The sequence below is a fragment of the Neodiprion pinetum genome, chromosome 1 (assembly GCF_021155775.2).
Source record: "Neodiprion pinetum isolate iyNeoPine1 chromosome 1, iyNeoPine1.2, whole genome shotgun sequence".
NCBI classification, from domain to species: Eukaryota; Metazoa; Arthropoda; class Insecta; order Hymenoptera; family Diprionidae; genus Neodiprion; species Neodiprion pinetum.
The window spans coordinates 1,954,527-1,970,484 of NC_060232.1; the positions used below are offsets into that span (position 1 = coordinate 1,954,527).

Genomic DNA, 15,958 nt, shown 5'->3' on the forward strand with positions numbered 1-15,958 from the left:
CTCGACCTCGTGATAAAATGAACTAAATTATATTTACACGGACTTAAATAATCACGCTGATTTCGCGCGTCAGGCGATGCGGGAAACGTGCGGATTTCGCATGGCCAATGTTATCACGTGTCAAGTAAATGGAACGAAGACATTGGCGAGATAGGTAGACTCGCGGCTGGCTTGCAGTAATTTGCCATCGCTGAAATTAACGGTGATAAAAGTATGATAGTCTCAATTGATGAGTGACGCTGCACGCTACCAAAGGCTAAACGGTACTTCGTTATGCGACAGATAATGTTTGAAAGAAGCGTCCGATTCGGCGATGGATTCGCCATTTATTTTTCTTAAGGGCGTGTAAAGGTGTTTTCACCGAAAATGGGAAACGAGTGGTAATGTTTATTTTATCGAGTTCGAAGACACCCAGTCTTGTTGCAGCTGAAAACATCTGTGGTACCACATCGTGCTTCTTGATCGCGTCAGACTCTTTGTTCAGAGAAAGCTACGGAGAGGAAAAAAAATATTATCAGAGACTCAAAGAAACTGGAGACTCATGTATCCGCGTGACGAATTTCTTGACAAAAGAACTCGGCATTCGGCAATTGGTTGGATGCATTTGAACCTCACGATTATTTATAATTATCCGTGAATACGAAATTTCAGTTATTACGCAACTGTCAATGTACATACGTTGCGTCATGCGTTCATGACATGACAAAATACAAGGTCCGGATTTCTCGATGTGTCGGCTGTAGAGAATGAATCGCATTAATTTTCATAACGTCATATTCATAGTCGAATTCTATGATATGGCGCTACTGACCTATCGACGAACAGTGAAATTGCATCTGGCGTGTTCCATTCAAATCTGCGTTCAGTTCGTTACTGTTCTCTTCTTACTTCATTAAAATAGAGATCCTAACAAAACGGTTTTTTCGGCGACTATTGTGGCGTCAACCTTTCGGGTAATTTACATCGTGCATCTACAGGACAGATACTAACAGGGGCAACACCATCTCAAGTGGGAGGAGCCAGACATATTGTGTAATTGTCTTGAGACACGACACGATCACGGCAAGGGGTGGGTTACTAGGAACAAGCGTGTATTTCCGAGTTACTGGTCGTTCAACTAATCTCGTGACACGTGATTCGCCACAGATCACTCATAAGCGATCGTCAAAGGTATGAAGCAACGCCAAACTTCAACACAGCGAATACAGTGTATTTCGATAATGTGCTTGTTAATTATACACCAACACATATGACGACAAGTTTGCCATTTCACGCTGCCTTTGCGTGGATTTGCGACTATAGAGCGAATACAATTGGATCGTGTAACTAGATCCCTCTCGGTATAAAAGTTAGCTTCTTAGTTCGAGGGCACAGTAATCAGACTCGCGGAATTTGCATCGGACCACGATGTCACGGTATTTTCTATCAGCTACACTAATTCTGGTGGTTGGATTCTGGCACTATGGATGTGCTTCGAGGATACTCGGTATATTTCCAACACCCTCCATCAGTCATCAAGTGGTATATCGTGGACTCACCCTCGCGTTGAGGGAACGGGGTCACGAGCTCGTTATTGTGACCACAGATCCTGTGAACGATCCAAATTTGACAAATTACAAGGAGATAGATGTCCACTCTCTCTACGATATTTTCATCCAGGATGTAGATTGGATTGCGACTCGAGAAAAAGACACGTGGTCTAACATGTTTGATGGCTTTATGCCGAAGCTTGAGTTAGAATGCGAAGAGATCCTCGAACATCCTGAACTGAGAAAGCTTTACGCACCGAACAGTGGCGAAAAGTTTGACCTGATGCTCATTGAGATGCTTTTTTTTCCCTCTCTTATGCCTCTCGCTACGAGATTTGACGTTCCAGTCATCGGTAAGTGATTTTTTTGCTGGGCGAAAAGCTTATTGCGATTAATTCTTGCAGATATTTATTCACTATCTACGAATATATGTATTCGAACCACACCTCATGTTACATGAAATTGACGGTTCAATTGATGACATTTCTAAAGATTTATGTATTTGCAACCGCTTAGCGAGGATTATAAACATGCTATAGTGGATTTAATTTTCTACAATGTTCTTTGAAGGAATGGCATCTCTGGGTCTGAATCTGAACATGCAGTACGCGGTTGGCAATCCTATTATGCCTTCTCATCCATCAAATTGGGATACGGACGAAAAAATCTTCGGTGAATTGACACTTTGGCAAAGAATGAAGAACTTTGTACGGATATGGAAATATCTGTACAAATACTGGACTCGTTACATGCCGGCGCAACAGGCGTTGGCGAGAAAATATTTTGGAAACGACATTCCTGATATCAGCGATATCGAGAAGAACGTCAGTTTGGTCTTTGTCAACCAGCAAGCACCGATTACGTACCTTAGACCAAATGTTCCTAAAATCATAGACATCGGTGGGTTTCATGTCACCAAGAAAATCAAGCCTCTGTCAAAGGTATTGTTGAGAGATTTCAATCACCAAATAATCTCGTCGTTATTGATCTAATGGGACAGATAATAAATTCACACTTCTGCACACATAGGATCTTCAAAAAATTTTGGACGATTCGACGCAAGGCTTCATTTACATGAGCCTCGGATCAAATGTCAAAAGTGTGATGTTGGCGAATGGAACGCGAGAAGAATTCATCGCTGCCTTTTCGAAACTACCATACACTGTTGTTTGGAAATTTGAAGATGAGTTTCTTCCGAATCAACCACCCAACGTCCTAATTATGAAGTGGGCTCCACAGCAGTCCATTCTAGGTAACTACATGCTAGTTACTGTACATAGATAAAACAGACACGGTCTGGTAGTTCAGTTTAAATATCTGGTCACTCTCTCCGTTCAGCACACCCGAACCTGAAAGTTTTCATATATCAAGGAGGATTGCAAAGCACGGAGGAGGCAATATCACATGGCGTACCTGTGATTGGCTTTCCAGTGCTTGCCGACCAGGATATACACGTTAGCAAAATGGCGTCTCTTGGTGTTGGTAAAAAATTAGAAATTCTCACCGTCAAAAGAGACGAGTTAATCGAAGCGATTCAATCCGTTGTCTATGACACAAGGTAAAATATTGCCGATTGCGTGACAGTTGAAACTATTCGTGCGACCGAGTCTGCAGTATAAATTTGAACGCTCTGCATTTTCAGCTACAAGAAACGCATGTTGGACTTGCGAAATTTGCTCGGAGATAAACCTTACGATTCGATGGAAAACGCGATTTGGTGGACGGAGCACGTGATACGTCACAAAGGAGCTCCACATCTGCAATCCACTCTGGTCGACGAGCCGTGGTATCAGCGTCAAGATATGGACATTGTTTTCATCATTTCCGCCGGATCTCTCGTAGCTTTATATTTCACATTAGTTGTATTCCACAAGTTGTTGATTTGCAGTATTCGTGCCTTCAATAAGCTGCCGTCCAGCAAAAAAGACAAACTCCATTAATTTATTTTAGCAATTGGTGCCATAGATCATAAAAAGTATTAATTTACTGCAAAAATGTATGACACGTGTATAAGTTATGAATACACTACCTCATTTTTTACGTTCAACTTGTCTTCGATGCATAGTCAGAATTTTATGACGTTACTCAATTCAACTGTTTTACAAAGAATCCTTGAAGATACCAAAGTTTCGTGTAGGTGACTAATATCGCTAACATCGAAGTAAGCGTAGGGGAAAATAACGGCGCAAGAAACGTTCTTCTTTCAAATGCAGTGGTGTAGGGAATAATATACTTTGTTAAATGATTTTCCACAATGTAATAAGCCCCCTAGATTTAATTTTTAAGAGTTTTAATGCTGAGCGTTTTCAGCTAAGTATTCTTACCACGATTTGCCGGTCAGAAATTTTTAAGCCATTGGATGATTCACGTTGATCAGGCAAGTTCTACTGTCAGGCTTACTGAAAAATCTAGCAAAGCGGAAAAATTGTTGACTTGGAGACTTGTCATTCTTTCTTCTTTCCACGGCTTCTTCAAGTAACTCTGATTAAATGTAACTTAGCTCTATATCTGGGCATTTTCTTTTATCGATTCGTGTACCGTTTACCTGAACACCACGTGATCATGCTCGACTATAGTTAGTAGATCTGAAAGTACTTGCAAACTGAAAATCTCTTGGTCTCATACCAAGATACTAGTCCAAAAAATGTATCAGACTGAAAGACTTTTTATCACGAATTGTAAAACTTATCTATCCTCGCAAATGGTGTTGGAACGTTCATACCTGCAAACGCACATCGTCTTATGATATAATGAGAAATTAAAAATGCTTATATTGCAATATCCTTTGAGTGCTCGACTCACTTGTCACTCATTTGGTCAGCACTCAGCAGTTAGTTGAATATTTTTCAACTGGTAGATTGTTTAGAATAATTGTATACGAGTCATAGAAAATTCTCCCTTTTACATTATCCTCCGTATATGTACTTTGCAATGCATCCATGACATAGCGAAACACAAAGCCCTGACCTCTCGATATACCTCACGACATAGTGTCTCAAGCTCAAATAATTACGGCAATTTTTATAAATTCGTGTTCACAATCAGTATCATAGATTCATGCGTGCGTCATATCTGAACAAGATGGAACCAGTACCGTAATACCTATCCTCATAGTCAAACAGCTTAAACGTCGATACTATAACACAGCTTACTGAGATAATTGCCTACTGGATAACTGAGAGTAACGTGACATTTATCGAAATGACGCATTCGAGTGTGTTTGTTCATACTTTTACGCGATTGAGGCTGTAAATGGTTATGCAGTCTCGTTTATTGAAAAATGACCAGCAGTGCGACTGACGCTGCCCATTTGAACGATTTTCTATTTATGACAGGTCGATGTTGTATCTCCCTACCTTGCGATAGCTTGGAGTATCGATATCCTCTTTACGGATACGTATCGATAGTCAATATCTATTATATAATCGGAGATCGGATTGCAGATCTCTACTATCTGACCATCTCAGTTTGGTAAAAGATATCATTCGAAGACGTACTTTATCCGAATGTTCGCGAAAGACTGTTGGTATTCTTTTACGACAACGTGTCTGTTTGATTTTGAGGTGCCGTGCGTCGGGAATGGGTCATACACGAAGACCATGATTCAAACGACAGCAGGGCCTTTCACAGCCGTTATTGTGGTATTGTCGGGTTACAAACGGAGATGACAGTGTCTCGAGTTGGGGGGAAACCTGACATACTGTGTAGTTGCCTCGAGATACGGCACTATCGCGGCGAGAGGTGCTCAACTTAATTATATTCAGAATTTTTAGACTTATTGACGATCGAGAAAATCTTATCTGTGCGGTTGGCCACATACTACGCATATCCGCTTAATCAAACTGGCCACTAGGTGTAGGGACATTAGAAAATCCTATCCGATGACGCCACTTTTCGCAATTCTCTACACTGTAGCATGGTAAATGAAGCCTTTTTCGATAACGTCTTCACCTCGTATTACATACCATTACGGAATAACCATTGCGTGCCATCGTGCAAGTAAACTAGTCACAATATAACAGGTTTCTACTTTGAGAGGACAGTCACTTATAGACGAGCGGGATTTGTAGCAGGTTAAAATGTTACGGAGTTTTGTGTCAGCTACGTTAATTTTGCTTGCCGCTTTTTGGCACTACGGATATGCTTCAAGGATACTCGGTGTATTTCCAACCCCTTCGATCAGTCATCAAATAGTATTCCGAGCTCTCACCCTTGCACTGAGAGAACGGGGCCATCAGCTCGTTGTTGTGACTCCAGATCCGGTCAACGATCCAATGTTGACCAACTACACGGAGATTGATCTTCACTTTCTCGACGCTGATACCGACGGTGGTGAGAATTGGATCGAGACTTTGGCAAAGGAAAGGTGGACCGATATCCAGGATGCCTATTTGTCGACGGTCCTGACACAAACCGAACTCATCCTTGATCATCCTGAACTGAAGAAGCTATACGCACCAAACAATGGCCAAAAGTTCAATTTGATGATGATCGAGATGCTTTATTATCCTGCCCTTTTGCCTCTTGCCACGCGATTCGATGTTCCAGTTGTGGGTAAGTGAGTTTTTGTCTGTAACAAAAGCTTCCCGTTCATTATTACTGAGCGTTCATGAATGAAGAGGACACAAGTCTCATAATAATATCCGCCTGTCGAATTGGCGCATTGTTCAGGGTTACTAATCCTATCTGAATTGTCTGTATTATTGTTTGAAGGTATAACATCTCTGGGTCTAAGTTTGAGTATTCATTACGCAATTGGCAATCCTATCATTCCTTCTCATTCGTCAAATTGGGATACAGAAGAAATGATTTTCGGTGAGGCGACATTTTGGCAAAGGCTAAAAAACTTTATATGGGTATGGAAGTTTTTATATAAATACCGAACTCGTTACATGCCGGCGCAACAGGCGTTGGCCAGAAAATATTTTGGGAACGACATTCCTGATATCAGCGACATCGAAAAGAACGTCAGTGTGGTTTTTGTCAACCAGCAGACACCGATTTCGTATCTCAGACCAAATATTCCTAAAGTCATAGACATCGGTGGATTTCACATCGCAAGGGAAATCAAGCCACTCCCGAAGGTATGGTTAAGATATTTTCATCGTTGGAACATTTCGTCATTGGTAGACGAAAACGAACATGTACTGAATTTTCACCATTGCATACAGGACCTTCAAAAGATCTTGGACGATTCGACGCAAGGCTTCATTTACATGAGCCTTGGATCAAATATCAAAAGTGTGATGTTGAGTGACGAAGTGCGTAGAGAATTCATCGCTGCATTTTCGGAACTGCCGTACACTGTTATTTGGAAATTTGAGGACGATTTTCTTGCAAATAAACCAGAAAATGTCATAATTATAAAGTGGACTCCGCAGCAATCGATTCTGGGTAACTACGTATTAATCGTGGCAAAACAAGAAAACGTATAAGGTCTGGAAGTTTTAGTATTATTTGTTTACTCTGTCTGTTCAGCACATCCGAATCTAAAAGTTTTCATATACCAAGGAGGACTTCAAAGCACAGAGGAAGCGGTTTCTCATGGCATCCCTGTAATTGGATTACCGGTATTCACCGACCAGCACGTACACGCTAACAAAATGGTTAGTCTAGGTGTTGGAAAAAAGTTGAACATTCATTCCGTCAACAGGCACGATATACTTGAAGCAATACGCACTGTCGTCCTTGACACAAGGTATAACATGGCCAGTTGAATAGAGGTTGACACTAGTTGTGTAACTACGTCTGTCGTACAATTTCGAATTCTTTCGCTTCTATTTCCAGCTACAAGAGGCGGATGATGGACTTGCGGAATTTGCTCAAGGACAAACCCTACGATTCGCTGAAGAACGCGATTTGGTGGACAGAGCATGTGATACGTCACAAAGGAGCTCCACATCTGCAGTCCACTACGGTCGACGAGCCGTGGTATCAGCGTCAAGATATGGACATTGTTTTTGTTATTTCCACCGGATTTCTCATAACTTCAAGTTTGGCAATAATTGCGTTCTACAGGATGGTCAATCATATTCGTGCAATGATTCAACCAATCAGTCAGAAGGTCAAAATAAATTAACGCGACCTCGCGATTAGCGCAGATGAGTAAAAAAGGTCTTACAATTTTTTGCAAATTGGAAAAATATTGAATATGCACTGTAAATCATCGATCTATTCTCGTCATTCTGGATATCAATTATTCCTTGGACTCGCGGTAAACTATGTTCACGGAAAGGCCAATTTTCCACTCTGCACTGAGGGAGCAAAGTGCAGTTTTGCTTCCTCAGGGTGGACGGCCACATCCCCCTCCCAGTTTAGGTAGTAAGTCCGGCATTCGTAAGCAAAAACCTATCTTCCTTTCTTGGTGCAGAATGTACTATTATTATCGAACCAACGATAATGTTTACTTTCATGACTTGATAAGCGTGAAAAAATAGCATACGACTCCCTCGTATACTTTTTCCGCTGTCTGCTTCTCGCTTCGTTCAGGCAGTAAATCGACCGCGGGGATAATCTACAACTTTATTCCCTTGTTACATAATGTACTGTTGTGGAGGCAGTTCAAAGTTATTCACTCGAATGAAATACAGCGAGACAATCAAACACAAATAATACATATTTGAATACTCACGGTAATTAACAAAATATTTGACGTAATAACATTCATACAGTCTCTAAAATTGCCTTCAAAGTTCAGAATTCACAAATATCAGCGCAACACACGCGTAATAACAGATGTTCGTTGCGGGGTAGGAATTATGTTTACGCCTGAGATGAGCTAGGACAATTCAATGAACACAGACCGGGCGGTCCGCATCCGTTCAATTCAAACAAATCCAATCCCGAGCGTCGCGGCGTCATTCGCAGTCATTTGCTCGTTGGCAGCGGGCCGAGAGCTACGGAGTCGTTTGTCGCGTGGTCTAATCGTAATATTCGGGAATGGATGTCTGCCTTATCGGGAAAAGTCAGGGAAAAATCAAGGAATTATAACGGACCATAGGGAAAATGTACCTATTTTATAAATCCTTTTCAAATCTCAGCTGAGCTTCGTAAATTCAGTTAAATATTGCTCAATTTCTAATTATTCGTGTGCAACGAACCACTAGTAGGTATTTTTTACCTACGAATGTATATAATATTCAAGGTGCACGACTTTCGGAGCTTTTGGTCATGAAAACTGGGCAACATTACCTAAGTCTTGTGGGAAAGAGTCAAGGAATTTTATGTGAGTAAAATTGTTGCGATTAATCCTGATCCGCAGATTGTTACCACTCGAAAAAGTGATCAGCTGCTGTAATTTCCTCAATATTGATTGTTTCTTCAAATTTGAATAATTCGCAAAACCGGCCAGCTCCTATTTCTCAAATTTTTATATATTTTTAAAAATAGAATAATCAAACGGTGCACTTAAAAAGTCCTTGTCACCAGTTGCCAACCGCAAGGAGGAATTGCGATAAGCTTAACGCCTGCAAAACGACATCTCGACTGTCGCGTACATTGGAAAAGTCAAAGAGCTTGCGCGAAGAGAATGCGCACTAAACTTGCTGTTTGCGTTACGTCGATGGATCGTGCTCGATCCTCAAGCAGTTGAGGTTGGTTCGGATGATAGTTGAGTAAATATCGGGATAAAAAATGTCGACGTCCCGTGGTATAAACTTTTTGAGAGTCGTTAGACAAGCCACGAAAATAAATCGCAATCACAACCTGCAACAGACGCGAAATGGGCACGGGTAAGTTATTCACGGGTTATGTAACGTCGAACGATGAAATGCTTTTAGGTTAGAATATCCGTGAAAATATTTTACGTGCAATAGGTATTGTAGCTATGCGTGTTTCTGAATTTCAACGTTTCTGGATGTATCCAGAAATTCACCGGAATTTGAATCCGTTGATCTATTCAATGGAATGTACAGCGATCACCAACTTCTAGGCAGACTTGCGTAGAGGAATTTGTAAATAAGAAACGTAGATACGACCAGCTACGCTCTCAACTAATGTATCTAACACAAATTTCGGCTCTGTTGTATTATAGAGGGGTCGTTTACCGTTTGCCAGCACCTCCGCCACATAAAAGCGTTACTATAGGCGCAGAAGTAATCGGAGGAGTCGCGTGGTGGTGGATTCTTTGGCATCTATGGCACGACTACGAACACATTACCGTAAGCGCTTTCTTGTTCAATTAGCCAATAGTTCTACCTTGAAACTGGTTTATTATATCTCGGGTTTCTTCGTCCAAACGGATTTTCCCTCTTCTTATATTTCTATACTTGGGTAAATTTGGTTTGTCGTGATTGAAATTTCAATCGTGTACTGAATAATCATTTTTATCGCTTTTGCTTATCAAGGGGGAATTCGATTATCCTGATCCATCGAAATGGACCGATGAGGAATTGGGAATACCTCCGGACGACCATGACGTCTAATTAGATTGTGGATTGAGCCGGTACGTCATTGTTCACGTTTTAAAAAATACCAGTCGTCGGAACCGTTAGAAAATTTAAAAATCTTAATTGTGATTCGAAAATTCCTGAGACAACTCCGGAGTAGCACTTGTAATTAAAACCGTATTTAATAATGCTATCGTGTAATATAATGTATTAATAAAAGCAACTCTATGCGGGTTATTTCTATGCATTCATCAGCAGACATCAGATTACCTGATGTAGGTACAGTTTATGGTCCACTAACAGTATTTCTTTGTTATTTATGATTTTACCATTTTTAGTTATGAATGATGCAGGTGTAAATTATTCGAAACAAGCAGCAACGCTTATTGGTAATACAAAAAATTCTCGTGCACTTAGATGTCACCGATGGTAACAATTTGGACAATCACAGTCCTATCACGGGTGTATTAATAGTTATCGCAACCGCGCTTTTGAACGTATTCGTGTAACCCGTCTTTCCTGCTGTAAATTGTAAATGCGATGCACTTACAAATTACATCACTGACCAGATACAACAACTATTTTGCTGTACATAAAAAAAGTGGTTTTCGCAAAATCCACTTCCTCGATATTTCTCACAAAGCGTCGACTTTGAAATTTCACGATCAATCATTCAAATTATTTAAACAACTTCATTGTTGAATCCGGTGTAAGCAAATTCTAACGGTAAAAAGTGAAAAAGTGTGACAAGTGTCTGGTAATGTTCCACCTTGGGATCGTGTAGCCATGGAAAGATACAATTTCTTGGGCACCCTCGTGCAATGTGTACCTTGACATGGAATGAACTACAAATCAGCCCACTTCAGTCAAGTATCGATAAATGGGTAAGTGTGAAATATGTCTAATATTATTTAGAATATTATTGAAATGTTGATAAACTTGGAATAGGTAGAACCAAGTGTCGGGCTGATGAAATTTTTTCACTCAAAAAACGTATTTACGCAAGTGAATTAAATAATCGACCATAGTTATTTTTGGGTAAATTGTTTATTTACTCAAACACTTAATAAGTGCAGGTGGATGGCCATAAAAGCTGACATTCCGAAAACGCATAAATGTCAGAGAATTCCAGCAGACTTTTAAATCTGAAGCGTACAAATAATGAATAGTAGCAGAATTTTTGGAACCTTGAGTCATTGGGATTTTCCAATAGGTACATTTGACCATTGGTCTTCAATTCTTATCGTAAAATAGCTGGTGATTAAAATTTTGGCACTAGATAAGCTGAAATAGTTGGATGAATTCAAATTTCGATTTTTATCCGCACACTTTATTTTTCATTTTTTAGTGCTAAAATTGGGCAAACCGTACGTACCTTATTCGTGAGATTGCATTTCGTTGAAAACTTTCATTCTTCACCATGCTGAACTTGGGTAAATACTTTTGTAGCTACTGAAACTTGTTCTCTTTAATTAATTTAATGCAGATAATTGAGATTTGGACGAAAATATCTGGGCTGGTTGTTGATTTATTGAGAAGGAAAGAATTTTTAATTGGTTTCCCGTTAAGATTAGAATGATTCGTACAATAAATAGTACAGCACAATGTGTGATAAGGTTGGAAACTATCTCGTAGTATTCATATCTTAGCAAAATATATAAAAGAACGACTGTTTAAAATTACTGTGTATGGGTCATTTCCGAGTTACAAAACAGCTATGATTATTCAAAATGATTTGTCATCTGACTAGACACCGAACTTTAACCTCGTTGTCAACAAATTGCTCAAGATCAGGAGGACCGTTATAACGAACTACTTGCAGAACAAACAATTATGAAGTTATTTTTAGTATTACTCCGAAACCGTTGCTAAGCCTGACTTACGATAGATATTTACAACTATTATAATTTTCGTCGCTGTTTTACACTCATTTCACGTTATTTTATCGTTAATTGATTATCGAAACAAAAACGTTTTGAGTGTAAGTATTCTGCCAAAGACGACATGCACGAGGAAAATGATGCGAAAAATGATAAACGATGCGATTGAACATGTTTAATTTGCACAATGCGTGCATTATTTGCAACGATCGTTCGATTTTTATACTTCTGTCGAAATCATGTCGGACTTCAATTTTATTAGATACGAAATAGTTTTAATCCCAAGAATCAGAATCAGAAAGCAGCATCTTTTTTTTCGTCGAAAACAGAGGTAACAAGATTTTTCGCATACATTCGAATTCAACATGATTTTATTGCTAACAATCTTACGTTCATTCGTTCAGGGTTGGTATTACAAAATATATTCATAGAAAATACATGGTAGATAATATATGGTCGTTGGTAGTTTCCTGGTAGTCTTAGTTTTTGGTAGGCGTCTTGATTGAAATCGTCTTGATTTCGAGATACTCGTTTAGTCCATCTTCTCCACTGTAAATTGCGTAAATCAATAGTTGAAAACATACACGCGGACTACACATTATACTTATAATTATATGAATGAATTTTTATTTGAAATTTCGTGTCAGTTAGAATTGTGAAACTTACAGTTCTCGTCCGATTCCGGATTTCTTGTAACCTCCGAACGGCGTTTGGGGTGTAATAGCATCGTAACAATTGATCCTGAAAGCGAAATGCATAACTCATTAAGAAAAGTTCTTCATTACTGTGTCAAATGAACAGTGAATAAGTCAACGCAACAAAAATGAATTAATCAAGTTTTTTCGACTATATATTTAATATCGAATGGCAAATCGAACAAATTTACCACACGCTTCCAGCCTCGACCGCTTTCGCAAAAGTAAGAGCCTTGTCGATGTCTTTGGTCAGGACAGCTGCGGCGAGACCGTAGGTGGTGTTGTTCGCACGATCGATAACTTCTTCAAGCGTCTCAAATTTGAAGATCGTTTGGACAGGTCCGAATATCTCTTCCTTGGCGATTCTCATGTCGTCAGTAGCGTCAGAAAATACGGTTGGCTGAAAAATAGCGGATGATGGGAAATATTGAAATTGCCCAAAACTATTTCTTCAACAGACATCGAAAAATCCTAAAGTATGCTGGAGTCCGAGTTGTACCTTGAAGAAAAATCCAACGTTTCCCAAGCGTTCCCCTCCAGTTTGTAAAACGGCCCCCTCCTTTTTGCCGGACTCTACGAGGTTTGTAACCTTGTCAAACATTTCTCTGTCGATTTGCGGCCCCTGTTCAGTACCCGGGGCAAACGGATCCCCGACCTTTCTTTTCTCGGCAAGTTCCTTAGCCCGGGCTACAAACGCGTCGTAAATACCGGACTGAACGTAAGTCCGCGAACCGGCGCAGCAGCTTTGTCCATGATTATCAAACAGCGCCGTGTGAGCAATCTCCGCAGCTTCGTTGACTAGAAGAATGTTAAAATGTTTGTAACGATCGATCATAATTTCGTTTAGCAGTAATGACAGTTGAAATCGTTAATCGCAACCAACCATCAAAGTCGTTGAAAATTACCACCGGGCTCTTTCCTCCGAGTTCCAAGCTGACTCGTTTCAAATTTGACTTCGCCGACGCGGCCATGATCAAATGGCCAACCTTGCGAAACGTGAAAGAAGAAACGTAAAAAATGACTTGGCACATTGAAATTCAATGTTTCCTCACCTCCGTGGAGCCGGTGAAGGCGACCTTGTTTATGTCAGGGTGTTCAGCTATCGCTGCTCCTGCGGTTGGCCCGTATCCTGGAAGGACGTTAACGACTCCTGGAGGAAAACCGGCTTCCTTGACCAGAGACGCAGCGTGAAGGGCGGTCAGGGGTGTTTGTTCAGCGGGTTTCAGGACGATTGTACATCCTGCGGCTAGTGCTGGTGCCCACTTCCAAGATAGCATTAGTAGCGGGTAATTCCAGGGTATGATTTGTCCAACAACACCAACCGGCTCCTTTCGCGTCAGGGCGAACGAGTTGCCGTCTGGGAAGAGGGTCGTTCGTTAATTTATCGTTACCTTGTTTTTCACACTCTTTTTCAAATCATCCTCCATTACTCACCCGCGGGAATAGTGCTTCCATGAATCTTGTCGGACCATCCCGCGTAGTAACGCAAAACTGTGGCGCTTATTTGAATGTCGAAAAGAGAAGCGGCGAATGACTTGCCGTTATCCAAAGATTCCAAATTCGCCAGATATTCGCTATCTCTGTCGATTAAATCCGCAAGCTGTTTAAACATAAAATAAAATGAAATCGACGGTAAAAGTGAGTGGTGTTTTTTTATTTCGTCGACGGTTTTACTTTCATCCCGTATAATTCGAAATTCGCTCACTAACTTTGTTCATGAGATTCCCTCTGGCCGAAGCATCCATTGTTCGCCATGGTGAACCTCTTGCAAATGCCTTTTTAGCTGCCGAAACTGCCTTGTCAACGTCAGCCTGCATTAACAAATAATTATTAAAACTACTAGGATACATGCACTGGTTGAAACTTATAAAATCATAATGTACGTGCTGTTTATTAATTGATAATTGCCAATTATGATACCCGATGGTGTTATTATGCGTTATATCTGCAAGTGCTTCATCCCGAGTGTGGAATGTCATTCGTTTGTTCAAGGTTGAATTGCGTGCTAATTAAAACGCCTCTCTCATGATACCTACTTATAATTGCTACGGTATTTAAAATGTATTACACGTATAGACAGATCGTGTACCGTACCTTGTCAGCTTCGGAAATTTCTGCAATAACAGTCTCGGTTGCAGGATTAATGGTCCGGAATTTTTTTCCACTCTCTGCATCCACCCATTCGTTGTTGATGAACAACTGCGATGTGATAAGTTATTTATAACGTAAGATATTACATACATCCCACGAGATATACTGAAATGCAATCCGCATATCCAAATCGCGTTATAACGTCTCGCGTCGATTATTTAACATTTTTGTAATTTGAATATCACATATGAGTTCATTAAACTTTTGTCGTAGAATTCAGTTGGCAACAAAGTATCATCGTTCTGCAACGTTATCTTCGACTTTTCATAATCGTTGAAATTATAATTAACAGTGACATTAAACCGACTTGTTCTAACACATTCCATTATCTTGAACTGACAATATTCCTTGCTTCGGTTAGTGCCACTTTTGAGTGATTGGTATTTTTCTCATCTCTCTATTATCATGTATGTAACTCATCGTCAGCGTTTATCCAATTCAAATCCACTTCGAAATGCATCTACGGCTTGAATGCCGGTCACTTTAACAGCCGGTTTTGGATAGCGTAAGAAACGAAATTTGCTGTATACATTATGTATGCTGATCACTAATTACTCAATTAGAATCATTTGTTCGCTACGAAGAGTTTTTATTTTCATTAGATTTTTAAATTGATAATACAAACTTTGGTAGGAGGACAAGATTCATCCGAAGAGTGGTCCGAAAAATTAGGAACATTTATTTTGTAGTTTTAATATACACCCCGAGAGACAAGAATTTGTTTGGTGATTAGAAATTTTGTGTTCACTTTTGTAACCGGCATTTTACATGTTCTGAATTTTCGAATTAAAATTGTTTTCCTTTTGCTCAAAAGTTATTAGTAACGAAAAATACTCTGCTCATATTCATTTGATTTTACTTGATCTCATCATTTTCCGACTTACTGTACAGCAATTTATCGAGACATTGATATGGAAGAAAGTGATGTGTTCCGTCAGTATTGACGGACGATTTGTCGGGTGCTTAGAAATTGAAAATCTTGTACCGCGATAAATAGTCGGCCTCTAAGTTTGGTCTTACACATTTGAAATCAATTCTCTAGCATGAGCCACATCAAATGATATCGGTATCTTAACGAGATGGAAACAAGACTGTCTATTTATTTACCTCGGTGTACTTGATGTTGGGATTACGGTTCGCCATTTCGTTAACGATACAGTTTGAGGTCTCTTGGCAGCTCTCGGCAACTGTGGATGTCTGGCTCGGAGATTCTTTTTCACTCAAGGGACGCCTGCGCAGTGCGTTTTAAACGTAAAGCGCAAAAGCGCAGATCCCTGCACACGCTTGTTCTATTTACACATACGTTGCATTACAGT

General features: G+C 40.0%; 4 protein-coding genes across 5 annotated transcripts; 3 read left to right on the forward strand and 1 right to left on the reverse strand.

The window, feature by feature from the left end:
* The first annotated feature begins 1,142 nt into the window (after positions 1-1,142).
* Positions 1,143-3,569, forward strand: LOC124222841 (UDP-glycosyltransferase UGT5-like). Its single transcript, XM_046634228.2, has 5 exons — positions 1,143-1,882; positions 2,100-2,470; positions 2,559-2,781; positions 2,868-3,087; positions 3,172-3,569. The coding sequence occupies exons 1-5, from the start codon at positions 1,408-1,410 to the stop codon at positions 3,467-3,469; spliced, it is 1,587 nt and encodes a 528-aa protein (XP_046490184.1). The 5' UTR covers positions 1,143-1,407; the 3' UTR covers positions 3,470-3,569.
* Positions 3,570-3,713: 144 nt separating this feature from the next.
* On the forward strand, positions 3,714-7,697 carry LOC124222853 (UDP-glycosyltransferase UGT5-like). 2 transcript variants are annotated; one of them, XM_046634261.2, is made up of 5 exons: positions 3,714-6,083; positions 6,243-6,613; positions 6,701-6,923; positions 7,008-7,227; positions 7,317-7,697. In XM_046634261.2, exons 1-5 carry the CDS (start codon positions 5,609-5,611, stop codon positions 7,606-7,608), a joined length of 1,581 nt encoding a protein of 526 aa, XP_046490217.1. In that variant the 5' UTR covers positions 3,714-5,608; the 3' UTR covers positions 7,609-7,697. The 2 variants fall into 2 exon arrangements, with proteins under 2 accessions (XP_046490217.1, XP_046490239.1); XM_046634283.2 differs by having other exon boundaries at positions 7,008-7,135.
* Positions 7,698-8,409: 712 nt separating this feature from the next.
* Ndufb2 (NADH dehydrogenase (ubiquinone) 1 beta subcomplex, 2, 8kDa) lies at positions 8,410-10,153 on the forward strand. The gene is made up of 4 exons (XM_069138156.1): positions 8,410-8,754; positions 8,919-9,259; positions 9,562-9,688; positions 9,875-10,153. Exons 2-4 carry the CDS (start codon positions 9,162-9,164, stop codon positions 9,950-9,952), a joined length of 303 nt encoding a protein of 100 aa, XP_068994257.1. The 5' UTR covers positions 8,410-8,754; positions 8,919-9,161; the 3' UTR covers positions 9,953-10,153.
* Positions 10,154-12,149: 1,996 nt separating this feature from the next.
* On the reverse strand, positions 12,150-15,934 carry LOC124222890 (aldehyde dehydrogenase 1A1). The gene is made up of 10 exons (XM_046634368.2): positions 15,750-15,934; positions 14,586-14,690; positions 14,201-14,302; positions 13,926-14,091; positions 13,544-13,848; positions 13,375-13,477; positions 12,991-13,289; positions 12,683-12,891; positions 12,463-12,537; positions 12,150-12,345 (listed from the first exon to the last, which is right to left on the reverse strand). The coding sequence occupies exons 1-10, from the start codon at positions 15,783-15,785 to the stop codon at positions 12,276-12,278; spliced, it is 1,470 nt and encodes a 489-aa protein (XP_046490324.1). The 5' UTR covers positions 15,786-15,934; the 3' UTR covers positions 12,150-12,275.
* Between the last annotated feature and the right edge of the window lie 24 nt (positions 15,935-15,958).

Coding starts and splice junctions, on each gene's coding strand:
- Ndufb2 (XM_069138156.1), top strand. CDS start 9,162: ATGTCGACGTCCCGTGGTATAAACTTTTTGAGAGTCGTTAGACAAGCC. Junction 9,260..9,561: donor CAGACGCGAAATGGGCACGG/GTAAGTTATTCA, acceptor GTTGTATTATAG/AGGGGTCGTTTACCGTTTGC. Junction 9,689..9,874: donor ACGACTACGAACACATTACC/GTAAGCGCTTTC, acceptor TTGCTTATCAAG/GGGGAATTCGATTATCCTGA.
- LOC124222841 (XM_046634228.2), top strand. CDS start 1,408: ATGTCACGGTATTTTCTATCAGCTACACTAATTCTGGTGGTTGGATTC. Junction 2,471..2,558: donor AAATCAAGCCTCTGTCAAAG/GTATTGTTGAGA, acceptor CTGCACACATAG/GATCTTCAAAAAATTTTGGA. Junction 2,782..2,867: donor TCCACAGCAGTCCATTCTAG/GTAACTACATGC, acceptor CTCTCCGTTCAG/CACACCCGAACCTGAAAGTT.
- LOC124222890 (XM_046634368.2), bottom strand. CDS start 15,785: ATGGCGAACCGTAATCCCAACATCAAGTACACCGAG. Junction 13,849..13,925: donor TGGAAGCACTATTCCCGCGG/GTGAGTAATGGA, acceptor CCCTCTTCCCAG/ACGGCAACTCGTTCGCCCTG. Junction 13,478..13,543: donor CCTTCACCGGCTCCACGGAG/GTGAGGAAACAT, acceptor ACGTTTCGCAAG/GTTGGCCATTTGATCATGGC.
- LOC124222853 (XM_046634261.2), top strand. CDS start 5,609: ATGTTACGGAGTTTTGTGTCAGCTACGTTAATTTTGCTTGCCGCTTTT. Junction 6,084..6,242: donor ATTCGATGTTCCAGTTGTGG/GTAAGTGAGTTT, acceptor TATTGTTTGAAG/GTATAACATCTCTGGGTCTA. Junction 6,614..6,700: donor AAATCAAGCCACTCCCGAAG/GTATGGTTAAGA, acceptor CATTGCATACAG/GACCTTCAAAAGATCTTGGA.